At 41.6% G+C, this 26,820-nt stretch overlaps 1 protein-coding gene across 2 annotated transcripts in view; it reads right to left on the reverse strand.

The window, feature by feature from the left end:
- The window catches only part of RAB28 (RAB28, member RAS oncogene family), a 175,590-nt gene that overhangs the window by 123,285 nt on the left and 25,485 nt on the right, over positions 1–26,820 (reverse strand). For both annotated transcript variants that reach the window (XM_040335432.1, XM_040335433.1), the window contains exons 2-3: positions 21,980–22,076; positions 5,643–5,731 (exon numbers count right to left, since the gene is read on the reverse strand). In XM_040335432.1, the coding sequence (XP_040191366.1) occupies positions 5,643–5,731; positions 21,980–22,076 (186 nt within the window). The remainder of the gene's footprint in view (positions 1–5,642; positions 5,732–21,979; positions 22,077–26,820) is intronic.

Consider the following 26,820-nt stretch of genomic DNA (forward strand, 5'->3'; position numbering starts at 1 on the left):
TTTACTGCTTTTTCTCCAGTCTTACTACAGCATCCTAGCGGTTTATTATTACATCGGAGGGTGTAGGATCACTGTTAATTTCCTCTTTTACTTATTTCAGTTACGTTTCTCCCACTTTCTCTCTCCAGGGGACGTGTGCTCTGAAAATTGTACCTGTGGTGTTGATTTCCCCAAAAATCCTCCACTAATTGCTGTGATTTGCACATCTGACCCAAGCCACAATGCCTGGAAATGAGAAGCCGTCTCTCAGTAACAGCTGGGGATCTACAAACCTGGCCATTCGCAGTGCTGAACTGGAAAGCCGGGTCAAGACAGCTTTACTGCATCTCTACATAAATCCAAATTATATTAATATTAAATCTTATTGGTCCTTAAATCCCCACGCCTCAACTAGCAAGATTGGATTTGCAATAAACGAAGAAGCGCTCAAGTATGCAACACCTTGACTGCTGGTGTGTCTTTTCACCTTGACCGCATTCAACAAGCTGCCTTGTTACACTAAATGTACAACAAGAGACAGACAAATAAAGAGGAACTCCAGTCTACACAAGAGCCTTGCTGTAGTTTTCACCGATAGAGCCATTTAGGCAAAGCACAGATTCACGTTAAAAGTAGACCTAAACCCTAACCTGAAGACATTCATATTGTTAACCACTTCCCGCCAGGCCTATAGCAGAATGATGGCCGGGGGTGGTTCAGTTATCCTGACTGGACGTCATATGACGTCCAGCAGGATAACAGCCACCGCGCCCGTGGGGATGCGCATTGCGGGCGATCGGTGGTGTGGTGTGTCAGTCTGACACACCGCTACACCGATCTTGGTAAAGAGCCTCTGACGAAGGCTCTTTACCCCGTGATCAGCCGTGTTCAATCATGGCCGATTATGATGTAAACAGGAAGAGCCATTGATCGGCTTTTCCTCACCTCGCGTCTGACAGACGCGAGTAGAGGAGAGTCGATCGGCTGCTCTTCTCACAGGGGGTCTTTGCAGATTGTTCATCAGCGTAGCCCCCTCGGAAGTCCGCCCAGGACCACCAGGGATAGCCATCAACACTGGACCACCAGGTATGCCACCTAGCCCACCAGGGAAGTGCCCAGGCAGCTGCCAATCAGTGCCCCCAATGCCATCAGTGATGCCTACAAGTGTCCGTCTGTGCAGTCTTTTAGTGCCGAGTCGCCTATCAGTGCCACCCATGAGTGGCACCTATCAATGCTGCATATCAGTGCCACCTCATTGGTGCTGCCTTATCAGTGCCCATCAATGAAGGAGAAAACGTAAAATAAATTTATCATTTTTTTTCCCCCCATCTTAGTAGTGATGACCTCTCCTAGCCTCTTTCAGTCACTCAGTCTAGCGTCTGTTACACAATATTGCTTTGGACACGCTTTCTGATAATGACCTCCATGGACCATGCCTGAAAAATGTGTGTAGGCAGAGCTGTTTTATTACAGTTTTAACTTTCCATGCCACTGTCAGTCTAATAGACTCTAAATGTCTCCCATAAAGTGTACCCATTATCAAAAAATTACTATCACATAGAGGGCTTGCCAATCCTCTATTTTACATTACATTGCAGCTTACCAATTCTTAGATGGGATGGCTACATTTGTTTCTTTATTTTAGACATTTCTTCTATTTTCATATAACAATCTAGCCTGCAAGTCTGTTTGTTTTTCACAAGCTCTCCAGCAGAATGCATCAGTGTACATGGATGATACAAACCATTTAACACTGGTAGGGGGGCGAGTAAAATGATCAGCTTTTGTTTATTTATGCAAAACTATTTGTAAAGGGTAAGAGTGGAATTTGGCTTAAATTTGTTACTGGAATTGTATCTGTTAATATGTTTAACAACCTCCCCTCCTCCTCAGACTGACAATGCTGCTGTGTCTCCTATTCTCATTCCTTCAAAATTGTATCTCACTAATACAAGAGGTGGATTACTGATCAGGTAAAAACCAGGCGGAAAAAATAAATAAAAGTAAGCATCTAATGATTGTATTCGTTTTGGGTTTTTATAACCATTTATAGTTTTGGGATAACACTTTAAAAATATATATATTTTTTTTTAAAAAGCACAAACATGTCATACCTACCTCCTCTGTGCAATGGGTATGCACAGAGCAGCCCCAAGCCTCGCATTCTCTGGTCTCCCGCCGGAGCTCCTGGCACTCCCCCACCAAGTGCCCCCACAGCAAGCAGCTTGCTATGGGGCACTTGTACGTGGTCACTTTCGAGCTCCGCTCTGTGTGTACATAAGACACACAAAGCCGGACTGGGCTCCGCCCCCCACTCCCTCGTCACTGGCTCAGATTGACAGCAGCGGGAGCCTTTTGCCGTGTCTGAGTCGGCCAGGAGCGAGAGAGAGCCTCGGCTCACATGCACATCCCTGGATCAAGACCAGACTTGGGTATGTATTAAAAGGGGGCTGCAGGAGGAACTGCAAGCAAAAAAAATGTTTTTACCCTACTGCATAGAAAAAAAAAAAAAAACAACTTCTGACTTCTATAACCACTAAGTGAAAAAAAAATCTCAAATGTATAAAATTAAATAAAATTAACATTAAATAAATCAAAATACGTTTAACCACTTCCCACCCGCCATACAGCAAAATGACACCCGGAAAGTGGTTTCCCTATCCTGACTGGGCATCATATAACGTCCAGCAGGAGAGCGCACAGCGCATCGATCGTTGTCTGGTGTGTCAGTCTGGCATACCGTATGTCCAATCTTGGTAAAGAGCCTCTGATGGAGGCTCTTTTCCACGTGATCAGCTGTGTCCAATCACCGCTGATCACAGTGTAAACAAGAAAAGCAGTCTATCAGCTTTTCCTCCACTCTTGCTGACAGAGGCGAGTAGAGGAGAGCCGATCAGCTGCTCCCCTGACAGGGGGGTCTGCACTGATTATCAGTGAAGCCCCTCCGAGGATGCCCACCAGTGCCACCTATAAATGCCATCTATGAGTGCCCACCAGTGCTGCCTATGAGTGCTGCTCATCAGTAGTGCCTATCAGTGCTGCATATAAGTGCAGCCTCATCAGTGAAGGAGAAGAAAAAATTACTTATTTAGGATTTGTAGCAGAAACAAAGAAAAACTTTTTTTTTTTCAAAATTTGCAGTCTTTTTTTTTTTATTTGTAGCGCAAAAAATAAAAACCCCAGTGGTGATCAAATACCACCAAAAGAAAGCTTTGTCTGGGTACAGCAATCGCATGACCACGCAATTGTCACTCAAAATGTGATCGCGCTGAAAGCTGTAAGTTGGTCTGGGCAGGAAGGTGTATAAGTGCCCTGTATTGAAGTGGTTAAACACTTCCCCTCTGAAAATGGTAAAAATGGTAAGACTTTCATGAACAGGATACTACTTTGATCCGACTTTGCGATAGTCTGATGCCGCGTACACACGATCACTTTTTGTGATAAAAAAAAAAATGAAATTTTTCCAACTTCATCATTAAAAATTATGTTGCCCACACACCATCATTTTTGAAAAATGATGAACAAAGTGACGGCACTCTAAAGGGGGAGTTCTATTTGCCTTGAGGCTGCTTTTAGCTGGTTACTTGTTAGTAAAAGATGATTTGTGCTTTTTTGTCTGTTACAGCGTGATGAATGTGCTTACTCCATTATGAATGGTAGTTTTACCTCCCGTCTCATAACTTGCTTCTGGGCATGTGCGGGTTTAAGGCCTCGTACAGACGACCGAACATGTCTGCTGAAACTGGTCCGCGGACCAGTTTCAGCAGACATGTTCGGTCGTCTGTACGGCCGAGCGGACAGGTTTCCAGCGGACATTTGTCCAGCCGACCGTTTTGCGGCGGACAAATGTTTCTTAGCATGCTAAGAAACATGTCCGCTGGAATCCTGTCCGTCGGACATGTTCGGTCGTCTGTACAGACTCACCGTACATGTCCGAGCGGCCGCCATCCCTCGCATGCGTCGAATCACTTTGACGCATGCGTGGAAGCATTGAACTTCCAGGGCCGCACACGTCGTCGCGTCATCGTCGCGGCGATGGCGCGGCCACGTCGCGACACGTCACCGCGTTTGTTTTCCGCGGGGATTTTGGTCTGATGGTGTGTACAGCCATCAGACTAAAATCCGGCAGCGGACATGTCCGATGAAAACGGTCCGCGGACCGTTTTCATCGGACAGATCCGCTGGTGTGTACGGGGCCTAAAACGTAGTTTTTTGCCCACACACGATCATTTTTTACGACACAAAAAATGACATTTTAAAAAAATGACATAAAAAATTTAAGCATGTTCGAATTTTTTTTTGGTCGTTTTTCAGAAGACAAAAAATTATGTTTAGCCCACACACGATCATTTTAAATTACGTTTTTAAAAATGTCATTTTTTTTCATCACAAAAAGTGATCGTGTGTACGGGGCATGACAATCCCAGAGTGAGAAAAATTCCTTTTACTGCTGCTGTAATCACATGTCGGATGTCAAAAGTCAGATGGTTAGGACAAGGATCCTACTTTGATCCGACTTCATTGATATTCAATGGGCTGAAGTAGGATCAAAGTCGAACCAGTTAAGACGGCGCTCATAGGGAAACATTGATTTTCACACGTCATGCGAGATGAGCTCCCAATGTTGGAGAGTTTGTCAGACCAGTGTGAACCCGGACTAACCGACGAGCTGTAATGGTTTTTAAAGGGTCGCCTACGAAAAATGTTGCAGTCACGAAAAAAATAAATAAAATAATTCACTGATCGCCGCTATTAATAGTAAAAAAAAAAAAGAAAAAAAATGCAATACAACTATCCCCTATTTTGTAAACGCTATACATTTTGCGCAAACCAACCGATAAACGCTTATTGCGATTTTTTTACCAAAAATAGGTAGAATACGTATCGGCCTAAACTGAGGGGAAAAAAATAATGTTTTATATATTTTTGGGGGATATTTATTATAGCAAAAAGTAAAAAAAAAATATTGAATTTTTTTTCAAAATTGTCGCTCTATTTTTGTTTATAGCGCAAAAAATAAAAACCGCAGAGGTGATCAAATACCACCAAAAGAAAGCTCTATTTGTTGGAAAAAAAGGACGCCAATTTTGTTTGGAAGCCACGTCGCAAGACCGTGTAATTGTCTGTTAAGGCAACGCAGTGCCGAATCGCAAAACCTGGCCGGGTCCTTTAGCTGCCTAAAGGTCCGGGTCTTAAGTGGTTAAAGAAGAAGATACAGGCCTGTGAGAGCCAGAAATCTTGCTCGTTTGTAGAGGAGACCAAATACTTATTTTCCACCATAATTTGCAAATAAATTATTTCCAAATCAGACAATGTGATTGTCTGGATTTGTTTCCACATTTTGCCTCTCATAGTTGAGGTATACCTATGATGACAATTACAGGCCTCTCTCATCTTTTTAGGTGGGAGAACTTGCACAAATGGTGGTGACTAAATCCTCCCCCCCCCCCCACTATACATATACACAATAACAAGTTGAACATGGAAAATACATTTTATGAACACTAGCCCACACAGATAAGTTTGCTGACACTAAAGCCAATCTCCTTGACATGCATATCTAAAAAAAAACGGTAGACATTTAATTTGTATATTCAATTTGTGCGGCAGTATACATATATATTTTTATCATGAACACACTGACTTATTTCTCTTTGCCATACCTGTGTTCCATAAATATATTTATCCAGCATTTTTCCACCTATTGTCTGTCCTCCGATGTCCCAGACTTGAAGCGTAACATTTAAATTTCCTGAAAAAAAAAAAACAGTAATATAAAACTCTTACCATCACAATGAATATTTCCATTTCTACATACGAAGGTACAGAAAATGGTAATGTTCAGAGAGTTAAAGAAAAAACTAAAAGAACATTCAATTCTTCTTTCGAATAATGATTGTTTCCGGTCTGTTTTTTGGTTCTTCAGTAGAAGAAAGCCTCCAAATTTTGAGCAACTCTTGTAATTACTCTATTCTACTTCTTCTTTAAAGTATGTTAACAGTAGATAGATTTCCAACTTTTAGGCAATAATCAGATCAGAAGTTACGCACAAGTATCAGTCAGTACAAAGTGAATTAGGAGCAAAACGTTGAAAAGATTGAGAAGAAGAAAGCGGGATTGCTGCTGCATCGCCGGTGTCAATAACACAAGAGTTTGGTTCAGAGTGCCAACAACACAGGTCTTTTTTGGTATAACATACTAAGTGAACACACAAAGAAGCCATGAATCTCTGCACAATTGGAGAAAAAAAATAGCATTTTGCATAGGGGGTTATTTACGAAAAGCAAATCCACTTTGCACTACAAGTGCAAACAAGTACAAAGTGCACTTGAAAGTGCAGTCACTGTAAATCTGAGAGGTAGATCTGAAATAAGGGAAAGCTCTGCTGATTTTATCATCCAATCATGTGCAAGCTAAAATACTGTTTTTTATTTTCTTTGCATGTCCCCCTCAGATCTACAGCGACTGCACTTCTAAGTGCACTTTCGGTGCAATTTCAAGTGCACTTTACACTTGTAGTCGAAAGTGGATTTGCCGTTAGCAAATAACCCCCTATGAGTTGTTATCAATATTACAGATCGATTTCTTCTAAAACTATTCCCAATGGCTGAGTTATAATACAATGCCAAAGTACATTTGCCATACATACAGATTAACGCCATTCAGATGTAGCTACAATGCGATTCTGGAGTACAACAGTCTTTGGGGGTCAATGTGGGCACCACATTGTTGTAATTACCAGCCTTAGCAGCTCGCAGAGAAGTCATATAAAAAAAAAAAAAAAAAAGAAGAAGTACATAGGCAGATGGCAGGACAGCTCAGCAATCAGGACTCCGGAGGCATTCTCTGACCAACGCCATTTCCTCTTTGTACCAGATTCAAGAAGCATTTGCTCTTAAGAAAGGTAGGAGGAAAAAAAAGATGTGACCGCAAGGACCAACCATACAGTCAAGTCTCGGACTCACTTCTGCCAATTCTGTTTTAATGCAGACTCTGACTATGGTGATTGCCATTTGCTGGTTCCATGGGGATGTTAGGAGAATTTTTGTGGGTGTTTAGCATACCTAGACACCCCCCCCCCTGCCATCACCACTGCCCATAGAATATGTTATAAGACTAAGAAGTTAACCAGAGAGCAAGCAGGTAGATGATAGTGGAGAGGACCATTGGCCATTATAAGAACATTTAGGTTTCCTCTGGTCACAGGAAATTGTACACAAAATATCTGGTTCTGGGATTGGGCACCAAAAATACAATAAATGAACTTGACCTCAGCACAATTGCAATGTTTCCTGTATAGCAACAGCAGTAATTTAACTGGTTTAACTAGTTTCCTGGAGTTGCTCTTTAATCCATCAACCGGAGCAGTGTGCTTCTGAAGGTATGAGTGCCTCTTTTGGACAGGGGGAAAATTCTAATGGATCTTTTCCTAACAAATCCCTTATCATAGGATTACATGCTTATTTGAAAACCAAAAGATTGTGCATGTGAATGAAAAACAGATATAAAACATCCGTTAAAAAACTGACCTAAACCATTATAGTTTTCGCTTCAACTAACCAATAAATCCAGGCCTCATTAAATAAAATCGAGAGCCGTTTTTAAAATTAGAATATTTTTTACAAAAAAAAAAGAAGAAGATTTGTAGTACAATTAAGCCCAACACGGGGCATAAAACAGAACAAACAAAAACAGATACAAAATACATAGGCAACCATTAGCATTCACTCAATATGCATATGTATACAAGCTTCGAAAACACTTATATATTAAAGTGGTTGTAAACCCACATTTTTGACTTTTGCCTACAGGTAAGCCTATAATAAGGCTTACCTGTAGGTATAAAGAATATCTCCTAAACCTGTACGGTTTAGGAGATATTCCCCTCGCAATGCGCAGGGGGGATCCTCGGCTGAAGGGCCGGCATGCCGGATTGAAATCTCCCGCGCGCATGCGCGTCATCGCCGCTCCAGCCAATAACAGGGCTGGAGCAGTGATACCCGGAAGACACGCTCGGCGTGGACCAGGTAAGTTCCCTACACCTTGTTCCGAGGTAAGTATTTCATAATGAGCTAATATGCGGTGCATAATAGCTCATTATGGCTTTTGCCTTGCAGGTGTAAAAAAAAAAAAAAAAATGTATATGCGGGTTTACAACTGCTTTAAATCTATGAGCAAAAAATTATATTGTACGCAAGTATTTATGCCATCATGGAATAGTTCAAGGCTTCCATGTAGCAACAAGAGTTAAAACTCAGATATACTGTACATTTCCTACTCCGGCAACTATTCTCTCTTTCTATTTTTTTTTTTTTTATATAAAAATTAGGTTACACTGCCAAATATCCTTTAACCATTCTAGAAGCATATATTCTGAAGGCAAGAGATAGGTCCAGGTTACATAACTAAATTAACTAGTTCACTTAGCTCATCTCAAAATGGTGCTCTAGCGCATCTGCCCCCCCTAAGAACCTAGTATTCCATGGATTTTAAGGGGTTTTTAGACCGATTGTTCTCTGCTGTTCATTATTTGGTGAGAAATTTTCATGTAGATGGGAAAATCCTGCATCAGAGCACAAATGTGTCTTTTCAGTATATTGTAGTTTAAACTTATAGCTCTGTCGTTGATAAAACTAGGGGATACAATTATTCTACAACTTGTTAAAATTTTGCAAGCTTATCTCCCCGTTGTCAACATATTGCCCCCACAATAAAAACATTTCTCACTTGGATTTTATGCCAATGTTCTTTAACTCTCCGTACTGAATTCCCCATAGCAATATAAAAAAGGAGGCCAGAAATTCAGAAATCTCATAAAAATCAAAGTGATATAACAAATGGTATAAGGGTCCGTCCACCACAAAAAGGTAACCGGTTTTAATTCAGCATTAGTGCAGCAGTATGATTTCCCTGTAAGCCACTGAACAGAACAGAGAACGTACATTGATTATCTTGTTACAATGGCATCTGAAAGTTGGTGGGTTTATATTGGGTGCAAATAAACAAGCATTCTAATGCCCCCTCTGACATACAATGGACTAATTTTCAACATCGACAACATTACCTTTACATGAAGGCTTATTGACCCTTCTTAACATACTCCAGGTTTCCCCCCTTCCGCCGGCTTATGTCGAACACCTTTTTGCATAATATAAAACTACTCAGAGATATCCATTAGCTCCCTAATATCTGGACTTACTTTTTCTATTGATGGATTTGGCTCTCTAAAACGACACTAAAAACCCATCCCAAAGCCATGTACAATATTTGGTATCCACCATATAGGACTCTCACAAAAGATTAAAAATCATGTAACTTTCCAATTAGTGATGGACCTGTTGACCATCCTTGATAAGCTTCATTGTTAAATGTTTTATACCTTTATGGCCTCTTGTTATCTTCAACACTGTATGTAGAGGTTACAACATATGTTATCATTTATGTACTATTTCTACCTGTTCTAAAAGATATTTGCATTCTTTATTCCTAATAAAACTTTTTCGGAAGGAAAAAATAATGAAATAAACATGTTGTCCCAGAAACTGATATGCGAACATAAGCAGAAGAAACGGGCATCACAGTTTGTTGTGCGTGGGATTGTGTAGCCACAAAGCCAAAAAGCACCTACAATGTGCACCAGAGATGGAGTACAGAGAAATGGAAGAAGTTGGCCTAGTCTGATGAATTTACATTTTCTTTTACATCACGTGGATGGCCAGGTGCATGCACATTGCTTTGCTGGGGAAGAGGTGGCACCAGGATGCAGTATGGGAAGATGGAAAGCTGGCAGAGGCAATGTGGTACTTTGGGCAATGTTCTGCTGGGAAACACTGGGTCCTGCCATTCATGTGGATGTTACCTTGACATGTACCATCTACCTTAACATTGTTGATGACCAAACACACCCCTTCATGGAAACAGTATTCTCTAAAGGGCACCTCTTCAGCAGGCTAATGCACCCTTCCACACTGCAAAAAGAATGGTTTGAGGAACTACTTCTCCAGATTTCAGCATCAAGCATCTTTGAGATTTGCTGGAAAAACAAGTCTGATCCGTGGAAGCCTCACCTCGCAACTTACAGGACTCAAAGGATTTGACACTGTCGGCTTGGTGCCAGATACCACAGAATACCTTCAGAGGTCTGATGGCATCCTTGCCTCGATGGGTCACGGCAATTTTTGCGTCAAAAGGGGAACCTACTCAATATTAGGTGGGTGCAAATAAAATGACTAATTGTTGTATATACAATATGACCACAGTAATCTCTCAAAAGTGTGAGTCACTGGTCTAGTTGCTCTTCGAGCAAAACATTTTTGCTACTTCTAAACCTACAAACAAAACCGTAAAACACTGTTTTTTCGTAGTAAAGTGACCCTGCTACCAAAATTCATAAATGTCAACTGTCCCAGATTTGAAAGTACAGTCCCATATCAACGTACTCTGTCCTGATGATGCTATGTACTAGGCCGTGTCCTGACACCACAGCATCATCCTTATTTGAGTTGCTCAGCATGCACAGCAACTTAATAAAGGGTATTAGCCGAGGGGATTTATGGCCACAAATGGATGGTTCCTGCACAATAGGATATCCTAGAAGGTGGGCATGTCAAGTGTAGGAGGAGGGGCAGTGGATTAGGACAAATATGTTAGCAAGTATGCCCATCCTACCCTCACAAGTAAACATTAGGATGGCAATCCATATTGGGTGTACTTATAGAAAGTTCTAAGCATATAAATCTTCATTGAAACCTCTAGGTCAATATTGTTTGTTTGTTTTGTTTTTTTGCTGGAAGTGCACAAATCTCAAAAGACCAGCACTAAGGCTCCATGCACAATGACTTAAAAAACGTTGCTTCTACAGGAGTTTTGTGTTCTGCTTGTAGAAGCAACTCAATGTTATCCTATGTGTCCATGCACATTAGGACGTTATTAGGCATATTTCGAGAACAACGTTTAGAGGCAGGAAAAAAAAAACTTCTCATTCGCATTTCTGATTGGAGCTCACTGGCAGAAAAAAATGTTATACTCTCCTAAACTCGTCTAAACTTTTTACAAAAAATGCTCTATATGGACGTTTTTTTACTCCAAAGAGAACACTTTTTCCCCCTAAAATAAGGGGAAAATAGTGGGTGCGCGATATACGCCGATACCCGCTTCCCGCGCTCAGTTTGAACTCCTTCGCCGACATATACCGAGCACAGTACACTCGGGTACATTCGGCCAGGCTCGGCTTCGCTCGTGGTCATGCTCTGTGACGTTTATGCGTGAGAAGCCGAGCGTGCCCGAGTGTACTGCGCTCGGTATATGTCGGCAGAGGCGTTCAAACTGAGCGCCGGAAGCAGGGATTAGACTCTGAGACAGCGCGGGAGAAGCCGGGAGGACACCACCGAGGCCGCAGACGGACGCCGGACCGGAGAAGGCCGCCGATGGATGCCGGGCAAGACACCAAAACTGTTAGTAATAAAAAAAAATGTACAGGAATTTCGGGTCTACATTAGGGCACCCCTAATGTAGACCCGAAATTCCTGTAAAAAAAACATTTTATTACTAACAGTTTTGGTGTCTTGCCCGGCATCCATCGGCGGCCTTCTCCAGTCCGGCGTCAGTCTGCGGCCTCGGTGGTGTCCTCCCGGCTTCTCCCGCACTGTCTCCGGCGCTATACGCCGGAGCGCGCAATACCATGATAAATACAGTATTTTTTTAAGCCCACTGTGCATTGAGCCTAAAAGTTGCTGCCAGTAGACAGAGACAGCAGGCTTAATATGCAGCAGCTTTTTATCCTGATATTAATATTTTTTGCTCTTCCATCAGAAACACATCAGCGACATCACATGTTGTGGAAAAAGTGCGATGCAAGCGGCCTAAAAGTCGCATGATCTGAAACTCAAGGAAGTGTACATTTTCTAGCTGAAAACTTTGCTTCAAACTCGGAAACTGTTGCAGCAAGCAGCCTACACCCAATGCAAATTGCCATTCTGTCTTTGGTTGTGAGGACAGGGCCTCTTTAAGGAGTAGCGTAATCGGTTCAGCTTGGGAGTTCGATTTTTATAAATATTTTATATTTTATAAATATTTCAAATATTTAGAGTTCCTAAAAAAGAAGAGCAGCTGAAAAACTAAAGCTGTGATTGAGGATGGGGATCATTTGATTACTGGTATAATGCCACCCTGAAATTCAGTTAGTAAACTCATAAAATTATGCTAGGTTCTTTGGTTAACCTAAAATTTAAGTGCTGCACGGCCAATATGTAAGTGAAAACACGCGCCTGCCCACTTCTAGCACGAAGAGCTTAAAATATCTTCTGCACAGTGGAGACCTTTCTGCTGGCTGGTGCCCACAGACTTCCTGGAGGTATTTTGTCTGTGAACCTAGCAGATCTCTTTCTGTTATTCCCAATTCAGTGGTCCACCGTACTAAGCTATAAAATGTGCACAGTGACTGCATCTAGACTACACAGAGCGCTGGGTTACAAGCATTCCAGAATGGACCGGTATTTGCCATGTAATGGTCTCTGAAAATATTTATGTGATTTGGGTTAAACACCGCTGTACAATTAACGCCTTCACTGTCGCAGCGTCTCTGATATTATGTTGCAAAGCGTCACAGGACCCTCCTGTACTCATGGTATACTGAGGGCAGGTAGAGAGGGAAAAGTAGTGAAAAAAAATAAAACAAAATATCTTAATCTCAACCGCCTAATTAAGGGATATTAAGGTTTTGAAAAGCATGTACATGGAGACAAAATATGCAAAAAAAAAACACAAACATCTTGGGTGGTTTTTCCAGTGGCAAAACCCATTGCTAAAATCACTTTAAAACCCTCAAGACTCCTTTTTCAAAACGCAAGTTTCATTATAAACAAAAACAAAAGTCCATAACTTTATAAATAGCTCAATGCTGATATTTTTTAAAAGTTGCAACTGCAAAATGTTTTAATTAATCATCTGCACCTACTGTTAGAGCCGGTTCACACAGGGGCAACACGACTCTTTGGAGGCGACCTGGAAGCAACCTGAGCCCGAACCACAGCGTGACATTGGGGGGCGACTTACAAGGCAACTTCAAGTCGCCTCCAGTGCAGGAGGCTTTCCCGGGGCCAATCAAACTGGAATCAGCTCTGTGGGAGGAAGGGGGGACGGAGGGGTTTGCCCTAAAAACAATTTTCACTTCCTGAAAAGTCACTGCAGTAAAGACAGTGATCTGACTTGGAGGCGACTTCAATTGACATTAATGGATACAAGTCGCCTAGAAGTCGGATTGAAGTAGTACAGGAACCTTTTCTGAAGTTGGAGCGACTTCAGTAGTGTACATTAAGACAGCTCCATTCACGGCCATCGATTTTCTCGACCGCGCAACTTGGGGAGAATTGAAGTCGGATCCCAGGTCGCCCCTGTGTGAACCGGCTGTTATGCATTAACCAAGTCCAAAAAAAAAAAGTACACAGAATATAGGTTCTATGTCCTATCCTGCCTTGTTACCACTTAACCCCTTCCATTTGCCTGCAATTTTCTACTGTTAAAATGACAGTAGGGATTTGCTGTATAAATATAGTTGCTGTTGTCAAAAAAGGGACCTTATGACACAATCGGGGGAATTAACAGGTGGGGCAGGCTTTATTTATAACGCATCTAAACTAAAAAAACAGAGCAGATCCTGCGCCTAACTAATGTAGGGCAGGTCCCCTTATTAATTGGAAGCAATCTGCTTACTTTTCTATGCAGTGCTATGTAAGATGCAGCATAGAGCAGGAGAGCTGCAGCTGCTTGCTTCGGTTTCCTCTACTCACCCCCATGCTCAGCTGAGGGCAAGAACAAAGGAAAGCAGTTAACCCAACATTTGCCTGGGTTAACAGCAAGAGATTTCCCTGCCTATATGCAGACTGGCTCTGCCCGTGTAGCGTGTCCACTGCATGAGCAGGGAGACACAAGTGAGCTGTCTGCCAGGTTACTGGAAGGCAATTCACATCCTATATGCCAGGCCCAATCCCCATTGTTAATTAGGCACAGAAATATAGCTGTGCAAGAAGCAAAGGTCGTGCTTCCTGGCAATCTTGGTAGACTGGCGTGGCGTTTCATGGTCCCTCCTCCTTTTGGTTTGATAACCTTTATCCTAGATGGATGGTTCCTGTTGCCCCTCCATCCGGCACATCCGTGTTTTCTCTCTTCCCTATCCCTAACCCCTGCTCTCCTCTCTTTCTCCCCGCATTCTCCTTTAAAAAAATATATTTTAGTTATTACTGCGCCTTTTAATTTTCTTATTTGAGCATTTGGATTACCATATGATAGGAGGTAAAGCTCTGTCATCTCCTGGGGTACAGCTTGTCTTCATTCACGACTAAGGCTTATTTCCATTGTTTCTTCTTAATAAGATGAACTTGAAAACTGTTATGCAATTACACTGGACTAGTGCCATATCAGCATTTGTTGTGCGTTATGCCTTATGATAATGCAAAAAAAAAAAAAACAGCTCTTCTTTTACAGAGATATATGTTAGTAAGATATTTTCGGGTCACAACAGTATAGCTTTAAACTACCTATAAATCTAAAATACAAAATGGTTTGGTAGTTAGGGTGCTTTTTTTTTTTTTTTTTTTTTTTTACAGGTTATCTCAGACAAAATGGGGTTGATTTACTAAAACCGGAGAGAGGAAAATCTGGTGCAGCTGTGCATGGTGGCCAATCAGCTTCTAACTTCAGCTTGTTCAATTAAGCTTTGACAAATAACCGGAGGCTGATTGGTTTCTATTGCGAGCTGCACCAGATTTGCACTCTCCAGTATTAGTAAATCAACACCAATGTGTCCTTCAAAGTAAATACAAAAAAAAAAAAAGACAGTGGCGAGAAATGTCTATACCTAAAAACTGATATAAAAAAACATTCACATCTAACGAGCAAGAGAATATCAAGATTCATCCATCCACTCTAAATAGAGTGGATTAAGGAATCTGCACTGCCACCTATCGTGTTCAGACAGCCGCAGCATGCATGGCTGTTTGAATACCCAAACAGTGACCATCTTAGATTGCAGTCCCTGTTCAGCCAATAATTTTCCACCCAGTTTAGTAAATTTTTTATTTAACTTTTGTAGAGCTGGTTGGCGCCAACAAGACCATCAACAGTTTTAATTTCAGACAATTCATAGGAATCTGCCTTAAAGTGGAGGTTCACCCGAAAAGTAAATTTTTTACATTAGATTGAGGCTCGTTTTGTGAAGGGGAATCGGGTAGTTTTTTTAAAATCGAAGCAGTACTTACCGTTTTAGAGACAAATCTTCTCCGCCGCTTCCGGGTATGGGCTGCGGGACTGGGCATTCCTATTTGATTGACAGGCTTCCGACAGGCTTCCGATGGTCGCATACATCGCGTCACGATTTTCCGAAAGTAGCCGAACGTCGGTGCGCAGGCGCCGTATAGAGCCGCACCGACGTTCGGCTTCTTTCGGCTACTCGTGACGCGATGTATGCGACCGTCGGAAGCCTGTCAATCAAATAGGAACGCCCAGTCCCAAAGACCATACCCGGAAGCGGTGGAGAAGATCACTCTAAAACGGTAAGTACTGCTTTGATTTAAAAAAAAACTACCTGATTCCCCTTGACAAAATGAGCATCAATCCAATGTTAAAAAAATTTTTTAGGGTGAACTCCCGCTTTAATTTGATGAGGGTATGACCAGCTTTTAATGGACATGTAGTTTAAGTACGGGCCAAACAAATGAAAGGCTAACTCTAGCTAACACTATTTAAGGAGTTACAGCAACTTTTTTTTTTTTTTTAAGAATAAAACCATAAGGAGGTGACCTTTGCAAGCATTTCATCAGTGTTATATGGTTTGTCCCAATGACTAACTGCCACTTTTGCTGGACAGCCAGGTCTGCATGTAAATGTGGAAAGAAAAATGAACCGCTTTCTGCCCGTGATATAGCTGAAGGGCGGCTTTACAGTTCTGGCAGGATGTTAATGGACATCCTTCCATGGGCGTGTCTCCCCCACGCCCCCTGAGGCCCCCTTTGGGCGCACTCAGTGACCGCTATGTCATTTGGACATGACTTAACACAGACTGCGACAAAGGGCCAATCAAAGCGGCCCTTTACCATGTGATCAGCTGTGTCACATGTAAACAGACTTGCCAGTTAACTTCTTTTCTTTCCTCACACGTTGTCTGTGTGAGGAAAGGAGGAGAGCAGATAATCGGCAAGTCTGTCAGGGCACAGTGAGTACATTCAGTGAAGAAGAGAAAAGTTACTTATTTGCAACATTTTACAGAAACTAAGAAAAAAAATCTTATTTTCATTATTATTTCAGTATTTTTTGTTGTTCATCAAGAAAAAAAAAACTCAGTGCGGATAAAATACCACCAAAAGAAAGCTTGGTCTCAAAAAAAAGAAAAATTCATATTGCATGACCGCACAATTGTCAAAGTGCGACAGCACTGAAAGCTGAAAATTGGCCTGGGCAGAGAGGGGGTAAAATTGCCCAGTATTTAAGTGGTTAATAATAAAAAATAAAAAAAGACACAAAAAATCCATATACTAAATACAAGCATTAACCCCCATACATCTACATACAATGGGGCAGATCCACAGAGATCTGCACCCGCGCAGCGTATCAGAGATACGCTACGCCGCCGTACCTTACCTGGCTTTAAATCAAATCCTTAAAGATTTTGCGCCGTAAGTTACGGCGGCGTAGTCTATCTCTGGCGGCGGAATGCAAATCGACGATTAGGGGGCGTGTTTCATTTAAATGAAGCGCGTCCCCGTGCCGAATGAACTGCGCATGCGTCGTCCCGAAATTTCCCACCGTGCATTGCTCTTAATGACGTCGCTAGGACGTCATTTTTTTTTTAACATAGACGTGAATTACGTCCATCCCGATTCATACGCAAAAAAAAAAAAAATTTAAATTAAACGCGGGAACGACGGCCATACCTAACATGGCAAATCTAACTATAAGCCGCAAAACACCAGCTTTAACTATACGCCGGAAAATGCCGACTAGCGACGACATAAAAGAATGCGACGGCCGCGCGTACGTTCGTGGATCGTCGGAAATCGATAATTTGCATGCCCGACACGGAAAACGACGCAAACTCCACCCAGCGGACGCCGAAGTATTGCATCTACGATCCGAAGGCGTACGAAGCCGTACGCCTGTCGGATCTAAACCAGATGCCGTCGTATCTTGGTTTGAGGATTCAAACTAAAGATACGACGCGGGTAATTTAAAAGTACGCCGGCGTATCAGTAGATACGCCGGCGTACTCGCTCTGTGGATCTGCCCCAATATTTTTACCTATAGTAGTGTTCAACAAGAGTATCACTTAGCACAATTAGAACTTTAGTCTTCAACATCTTCCATTCTAAAAAAAAAAAAAAAGTTTGATACTTTTACACCAAAACACCAAATACTACATATGTGTATATGTGTGGGTAGTTGTTACTAACTGGCCCTTTAAAACAAACCAAGATGTAATGTAAGTTTACTGGCACTTAAACCTGCACTTATAGCACTCTATGGCCTCTTAAATCCCACCCACTTTGCTTTACACACACAGCATTGCTGTTGGCATGTGCGGTCTGAAATATATTGTGCCTCCTGGCCATAAAATGGTTAACTAGCATCAGCAGTCCTCTTTTTTCCATGCAATGTGCTGCAACTCGCATCTAAATGGTTCCTTTGCACTATGAACTGAAACATCTTGAATGCTCAAACTGTATTTTTATGGCTGTCTAGGGACACTAAATTTTAGTGGTCTATTTAATGCCAGCAATTTCATGCTGCCTTGCATAAGACAGCATTCACATATTAGAACTCAGTGGTTACATAGCTATATTATACCTTTTTAACACGTATGAGATTAGTTATTTCCATTAAGAACATTATGCTTTGTTTCTTATAAATAACCTTTTTTTTGCATGGGAAATGATGTAGGTATTATTTTAAAAGAGAATGATTGTGCAGAGTGCTGAATGAGTTTTTGTACGGAATGTTATTAATTTAGTGCAATATTCCATAGCCACAGCACTATATTATACAGTAAAATACTACAACTTTATGTTAAAAATGACTTTCTGAATACACAGCCTAAGCAAGAAGCATTTAAAAGGTAACGTATAGTCTTTAAAAAAAATGTAATACATACATACACACACACATATATATATATATATATATATATATATATATATCACACACATACATATATATTATATTTTTATTTATTTATTTATATTACACACACACACACACACACACACACACACACACACACACACACACACAGTGGAATCTCGGATTGCGAGTAACGCGGTTAACAAGCGTTTCGCAATACGAGCACTGTATTTCCTATGATCCAAACTCAAGCAGGATTCAGGCCAAAGCAGTGTGCAGTACCGTGTTTGACCTGAGGTGGGGGGTGCCGGAGCTGAACGGTGCCCTTTGGAAATGCACACAAAGGCCACAGGAGGAGTTTAGCTGACCTTGGCAAACCTCGGAAAGGCTCGTGAACGGAGTCTTTCCAAGGTTTGCCGAGGTCAGCCTAACTGACCTCTGGCCTTTCAGGCCGTTTCCGAGGCTCTCCGCCACCGCCCCCCCCCCCCCCCCCCCGCCTCTGGATGCATGCCATTGAAGTCAATGCAGAACAAATTTAGTTACCATTGACTTCAATGAGGAAACTCGCTTTGATATGCAAGTACTTTGGATTATGAGAATTCTCCTGGAACGGATTATGCTCGTAATCCAAAGTTCCACTGTATACATAATATATGCTACAGGTTTTAAAAATGTTGTTTCATTAACATGCTGTGCTTCCTTCACAGTAGTGCACAAAGTGCGTCTAAAACATTCAGTGAACAGTCCGATATCTCAACGGCAACATGGGTCGGGTGCATGCACAAGCACATGGCTATCCAGAGACACGTCTAGAAGTGCCATCTAGCATTGGACAACTTATGACTGTTAGGATAAACCTGCTGCAAACAGACAAACATAGTTAGTGTGAGAAGTAGGTTCCCAATGCAATGGAGCAACAAGTGAACATCAAGTTCTGCTACAAATTGGGGAAACCGGTGACGATACACATGAAATGTTGGTGAAAATGTACGGGACGGATTCTGCGAGTAGAAAATGTGTTTACGACGGTTCAACACTTTCGCGACGGGAAGGAAATGACTGAGGATAAGCCACGTCGGGGTCGGCCGTCAACAAGCAGAACCCAAGACATGATTGAGCGAGTGCGGCAAATGCTGGCACAGGATTGGTGACTGACTATGATTGATGGCGGAGGAATTGGGCATTAGCAAGAACACAGTGCGCAACATTATCTGCAAAGATTTGGGTAAGCGGAAGATCTGTTCCAGTTTGTGCTTCACAAGCTGACAGACGAACAGAAAGCAAAATGGATGGAAACCTCTGGGGATTTCATTAGCATGTATGACCAGGATCCATCCTTTCTGAGAACCATCATCACAGGGGATGAGACCTGGTCCTACCAGTTCAATCCAGAATCCAAGCGGCAATCATGGGAATGGCGTTCGCCAACATCTCTGTGGCCCAAAAAAAGAGGTTGCCTGCAAAAGTCCAAGGTCAAGACAATGTTGATCACCTTCTTTGACAACGTTTTTCGGGGGGGGAGGGGGGGGGCGGCAATTCAAAAATGTGCGACAGTGGTTCTGCGATTGATTCCTAAAGAGGCCTTTGCTGACAGTTTCCAGAAAATGTATGAATGTTGCCAAAAGTGTGTTGTGAAGAATGGTGATTATTTTGAAGGCTAATAAAAAGGTAATTTGTTTGTTTTCCGATACATTCACCAATTTTTTTTAGACACACCTCCTAGTGATTCTGCTTAACTGCTCGTCTCTCTCAATTCAGGTCTATCAGTCTGCTAAGACCAATAAAAATAAATATACAAATTTATATAACATATTATACACACACACACAGTTTTTTTTATATATATATATATATATATATATATATATATATATATATATATATATATATATATATATATATATATATAAAAAAAATATTCAACATCCTTCCATCGCACTTACAGTAAATAACCCTCTATGCAGTTTAAGGTTAAAACCTCTTTTCTTCTCATTTTAATAAGCAGAAATGTTGTATCCCTATAGTGGGGTCACCAGTATGGCATTTGTACATTGAAACCATGTCCCCTCTCAAGTGTCTCTTCTCCAGAGAAAATAAGTTCAGTGCTCGTAACCTTTCCTCATAACCAATGTCCTCCAGTCCCTTTGTTTTGTTGCCCTTCTCTGTACCATTTCCAACATGTCCTGCCTGAGGACCGCCTTTGGCAAAAAGCCTCCAGTTTCTGTAAATTCTTGGGCTGTCTTGCATGAACAGCACATTTGAGAGTGGCTCAATGATATTGAGATCAGGAGACTGAGATGGCCACTCCAGAACCTTCACTTTATTCTGCTGTAGCCAATAATAGGTTGACTTGGCCTTGTGTTTTGGATCATTGTCATGTTGGAATGTCCAAGTACGTCCCATGCGCAGCTTCCTGGCTGATGAATGCAAATGTTCCTCCAGTATTTTTTTGATAACGTACTGCATTCATCTTGCCATCAATTTTGACCAGATTTCCTATGCCTTTGTAGCTCACACATCCCCAAAACATCAACGATTCGCCTCCGTGTTTCACAGTAGGAATAGTGTACCTTTTGTCATAGGTCTTGTTGACTCCTCTCCAAATGTAGAGTTTATGGTTGTGTCCAAAAAGCAAAATTTTGGTCCCATCACTCCAAATGACTTTGTCTAAGAAGGTTTGAGTCTTGTCTCTGTGCCGTTTTGGCGTATTGTAAGCGGGATACTTTGTGGCATTTGCATAGTAATGGCTTACTTCTGAAGACTCAACCATACAGCCCATCTTTCTTCAAGTGCCTCCTTATTGTACATCTTGAAACAGACACACCACATAAGTCCTGTATTTCTCCTGAAGTTATTTGTGGGTTTTTCTTTGCATCCCAAACAATTTTCCTGGCAGTTGTGGCTGAAATTTTAGTTGGTCTACCTGACCATGGTTTGGTTTTCACAGAACCCCTCATTTTCCACTTCTTGATTAGAATTTGAACACTGCTGATTGGCATTCTCAATTCCTTGGATATCTTTTTATATCCCTTTCCTGTTTTATACAGTTCAACTACCCTTTCCCGCAGATCCTTTGACAATTCTTTCCCCATGACTCAGAATCCAGAAATGTCAGTGCAGCACTGGATGAAAGATGTAAGGGTCTGTCAGGCATCCAGAAACTCCATGACCTTTTATACACACACACACACACACGCGCACACACACACACACCCACACTATTTACAAGCAAACAGATCACAGGTGAGAATTACCTTTAATAGCCATTCAAAACCCTTTGCATCAACTTGTGTGCATGTTATCAGGCCAAAATCACCAGGGTATGTACATTTTTGATTAGGGTCATTTGGGTCGTTTATGTTGCCATTATGATTGAAAGAGAGCAAACACAGTTGATTTATAAGAAATGGCTTCAGCCAAAACATTAACCATGAGTGAAAAAAGTTTACATAACTTTTTATTCATATTCTCTGAAAAATGCCCAAGAAATCATAAATTCTGCCAGGTTATGTAAACTTATTGTAATTTTCAGCACATAGAAGCCTATAAAACACTTTGGAAACCCAGCTAAAAATATATAAAATAAATTATATATATATATATATATATATATATATATATATATATATATATATATTATATACACATACATATACACACACATATACATACATATATACACATACATACACCAGTGTTTGTTTATATATATATAAAAAAAAATAATATGTAATTCTGCTTCTCTTCCCTTTACGTATTTTGGAAGCACGCAAGTCAGTCAAAAAATAAATGCCAGCTATTTGTTTTTGGAAAGTCAAATTTCACCATTAATCCTGGGCATAAGATGGTCCTGAACCCACAAACCAAAAAAAGAAAAAAAAAAAAACCTCACCTGGCAATGTCATCCTCTTCAGAAAGAAGTCCAGTCCTACTGTTTGTTTGTACTGTTTTCCGAACGATTCCTGGGCAAACCGCATGGCCAGCGATGTCTGAAAGAAAATGTGTGAAATGTTTGCATTGAAATATTTTGGTCTGGCAGCACACAAAAATTGGTACTTGCGCTTTTAAAACAGCTTTTAACTAAGCCTAATAACTCATGAGGAAGAAGCACTAGTCGTGTTACAATTAGGATCTGTGTCCGTCATCTCAGCCTTATGCTTGGCAAGCCAAGAGAGTCTCAGAGCTCGTTATATAACCAGAAAATTTTTGTACCAGCAGATTTTTGTACCGGCAGCAATTAAAAACTATAAAGTTATGAGTGAATCATCCTTATTGCTGGGGAATATAATACCCAAATAATCAGCATTAAAATAATTACACAAAAAAAAAACTTCAATGCAGTCAGCATTTTACATTGGACTCTTCGTTTCTCCATCTTTCTTTAAATAGATATATATATAGATATAGATATAGATATAGAGAGAGAGAGAGAGAGAGAGAGAGAGAGAGAGAGATAGAGATAGAGAGGTAGAGATAGATATATATTAGGGCTGTTACTGATCAAAATTTTTCTGTTCGATTAATCGTTTTTATTTTTAATCGATTAATCGACTAATTTCGATTAATTATAACGCACATACAGATCCAACTACTTTTAGCTGATCTCCTTGCAGGCTGATTCCCAGTGCAGCTACCAACAACTGGAAAAATGGATAGCAGGATACAAAAAACACACAAAGGCAGCGCTCGATGGGAATAGCATTAAAACTTTTATAGTCTTCAAGTAGGTAACAAATATTGCACTGGAGATAAAATCGATGTAGCTACATAAACTGTAAAAACGGTGCGAGTAATACCAAGCGGTACCAAAAGCAGTCATAAAAACATGTAGCTAAGTATGATACTGGTATAAAAATGTACAACGATACCACTGCTGAATCCAGATGAGGAGAGGTTAACATCAGTCCATCTGCATGTAGATGTCCAATGAAGGGAATTATCACAACTCCCAGTGGATGGTTGTAGAATCCCAGGTTGATAGAGGGAAGTGATAGAGGGAAGTGTAACAGCCCTTGCGTGTGGCAGAGAGTAAGGTCCCGCCGGCATGCAGATATGAAGGCACAGCAAAGGAGCCCTTCAGATGGACACAGCAAGCCCCGCCGGTGTCCGTGAGGTTACTGGATCTCAAACGGAACTCCCTGAAGGCCCAGAAGCCGGCAAAGAGGCGAGTACCAATCAAAAGAATTTTAATCGATCAAAAAGATTTTGATCGATCAAAAAAATTAAAGATGAATCGATTAATTAAAAGTTAATTTGCACAGCCCTAATATTTATTTATTAGATCATATGGATACTGACATTTAGTGCAGGATTTTCAGCGCAGATAAATGTGGAGAATTATATATAGGCTTCAAAATTTTCATTGCGTTTTTGGTATATTATAATCACTACCACTACTACAACATTACACTGGCGCGGTTATTGCTGTGATGGTATACATTTTGCCTGAAAAGTGGTTCTAAAGCCTAAACATTTTTTACTTCCTGCATTCCTTGCATTAAGGCAAAAAATCTTTAGGCATTAGCATTTGCCATTCTAATTACCTGAGCCCTCATTCCATCCAGCAATGTGCACGTATGCAGCTCTACTGTCCACTCATTTCCTGATCTCACTGGCTTTGCTGGGACACCGGGAGCCATTGGCTCCCAGTAATGGGAGGGGTGTGGCTGAGTCCCACGGTCTGTGTCAATGGACACAGCAGCGGGGAGTTCGGGAACAAGCACGCACCAGCGGCTTCTCATGAAGGCACTGGACAGAGAGAGAAGGGGCCAGGAACACCGGTGGGGGACCAGAGAAGAGTAATTTCATTGCACAGAGCAGTTATATATAGACATGTCTGTTTTTTTTTGTTTTTTTTAAATGTTACCTTTACAAATCGCTTTAAACCACTTGCCGACCGCCGCCAACACATTTACGTCGGCAGAAGGGCTCGTACAGGCAAATGGACGTACCTGTATACCCCTTTTAATTTGCCGCCTTGCAGGCACGCCCTTGATGTCCGTCGGCGGCCCACGATCGTGAGACGGAGAGGCAGAACGGGGAGATGCCTATTTAAACAAGGCATTTCTCTATTCTGACATGACAGGGATCTACTGCTCCCCATCAACGGGGGCAGTGATCGCTGTATTTTGATTGAATAGCGGCAATGTATCGTTTGGCCCCAGCTGTTTTTATTGGTTTATGTACTTTTTTTCCAAGATCTTCAATAAAAAAAAAAGGAACATTTTTTTTTTTAAAACAAACAGTACACAACTGTGTACAGCTAATGAAGTGTCTATTTCAAAGGCTTTAAAAACTGGCTAAACTAAGATCTACTAGGTAAGTAATAAGGCTGAAACTAATCTCATGCTTTATCTGATTAACCAAAGATTAAGGACAGACCTGGAAACCAATGCTTTCTATCTGGAATGTGTTACAGCTAGAATAGAAGAGTTGTGATGTTCTGTTCTACACACCTATCACTTGTCTGTTTAAAGGTTTAGGAACGTAAAATCAGGAACCCATTGTTTGTCATGCTCAACACCAACATTTCCTTAAAAAGAGTACCTTCACTTTTGTCGAGAAATAAATAAAAAAAAAAAAAAACATACATTCCTCTGGGTAATCCATGTACATTGAAGGGATTTGAATAAACTTTTTAGCAGATTCCTACCAGTTTCTGCTCGAAAGAAAAAGTGATTTGATCTTTATTGTCTTTTGGATACGGATTCTGAATGGGAGTGACTTTTTCATTATTGCACAGCGAATACACTTTCAGTGTTCTAATGAGAAAATCTGCAAGATCTGCATCCCTTTAGAAGTGGTTAGCCCCTTTAGGAGCATCTCACCAAAAAATGTATTGTTGTTGCAAGGGGTGTCTAAAATCTGGTTTTGTATCTTAGTGCATACTTCGGGGAAAACCTGTAAGCCAAACAAGCAATTGCTGCATTACATTGCTTGTAGCGTTCTGTACAACAACATCTGTGTATAGAAAGCCTCAAGGTTGCCATATTGTATTGAATTTTACAGAAAATTACAGCGGCTGCAGATTGCAAAGGAAAGATAATATTTAAGAACATTGACAATTATTGCCTGTGCTGAAAGATTATTCCCTTTATCTTTAGGGGGGGAAAAAACAACAACATTTAGCTGCATATAATTTGGAAGGAAAGCATTGTCCAGGTCTAGTAAAAATATTTGTCAGCCTCCATATTTCTTTCATGGTGGGTTTAACCCCTTCTGACCTCTAAAAGTCACAGGTCCTGATAGACCAGGCTGTCACTTACATCTTTAGTTCCCACCAACGATCAACAACCAACCAGTGCGATTCCTGTAATCCCCACGTCAGATATGACATAGTCATCATCACATGCAAGATGGAGGCTTCTTCCACAAAATAGCTCTGAAGACGTCACTGCAGCCAATAAGTGGTAGTGCAAATGTCAGTTAATGAAAATCAGTGATTTGGGTGTGTAAATTAGTCATGGACTTATAGTCAAGTTAACCAGTGTATGCTGATGCTGCTAAATTTGGCCTGGACATCAACTATTCAATGTCTTCTGATCACAAAAGAGTTAAAGTGATTGTAAACCCCTTTTAAAAAAACACACAAAACAAACAACCTATATTTACTTGCTCTGTGTAATGGTATTGCACAGAGCAGCCCTGATCCTCTTCTGCTCGGGCCCCTGTCGACATTCCTGGCTCCTTCCCCCAGTCGAATGCCCACCACAGCAAGACACTCTCTATGCAGTTGCATCGCTAGGAGTTTTATTTCAGTCGGAACACCCGACGCTGCACCTGGCTGTTTTCCTCCTCACTATGCACTGCTGAGCCTGTCACTGTCTATTCTCTGCTGCACACTGTGTCCTCTCCAGCTGCCTCCCGGGTGTACCTGAGGCTGAGCCGCCCGCTCATGCCCTGAGCTGGTGCGGCAACAGCCCTGAGCTGGTGCGGTAACAGGAGGGGAGGTGGCAGATTGTGATGGGGGGTCCTCCCGAGCCCGAAGTGAGCTGCTTTGATGAAAGGGGGGGGGGGGGGTGGGTATGATATGGTGTCCGCCACCCAGTTATATCTAAGCCGCCAAGAGCTAGTGTGATAACAAGGAGGAGCGTTTGTGCGATAACAAGGGATGGGGGTGCTGCTGGACACAGATAGAGATATATATTAATATTACACACACACATACATACATACATACACACACACACACACACACACAGGGGAACCTCAGATTACAAGCATAATCTGTTCCAGGAGAATGCTCGTAATCCAAAAGAACTCGCATATGAAAGTGAGTTTCCCCGTTGAAGTCATCGGAAACGAAAATAATTTGTTCAGCATTGACTTCAAATGGCATGCAATACTGCATACGGCCAAAGGCGGGGGTGCCGGAGAGCCTCAGAAACTGCCAGAAAGGCCCAAGGACAGTCCGACTGAACAAGCCTTTGCAAGGTTTGCCGAGGTCAGCTGAGCTGTCCTCGGGCCTTTCCGAATGGCGCCAGTTGGCTCCGGTGCCCCCACCTCCGGACAAAACGTGGTACTGCACACGGCTTTGCAAAACGCTTGTTAATGGAGGATTTGGAAAGCTTGCGGCTATTACCCAGCCAGGGCCTTTATCCATGGGAGAAATCTGATGCCAGTTCTAGGGGGAATCTCACTAAAACCAGATGACTCATCACTCTTGCAAGGACCAAGGAGTAGACCTCCACCTCAGCATAAGCCAGGATTCCCAAAAAGTAAAACTTGCTATAG

This window comes from Rana temporaria, chromosome 1 (genome assembly GCF_905171775.1).
Source record: "Rana temporaria chromosome 1, aRanTem1.1, whole genome shotgun sequence".
NCBI lineage: Eukaryota > Metazoa > Chordata > Amphibia > Anura > Ranidae > Rana > Rana temporaria.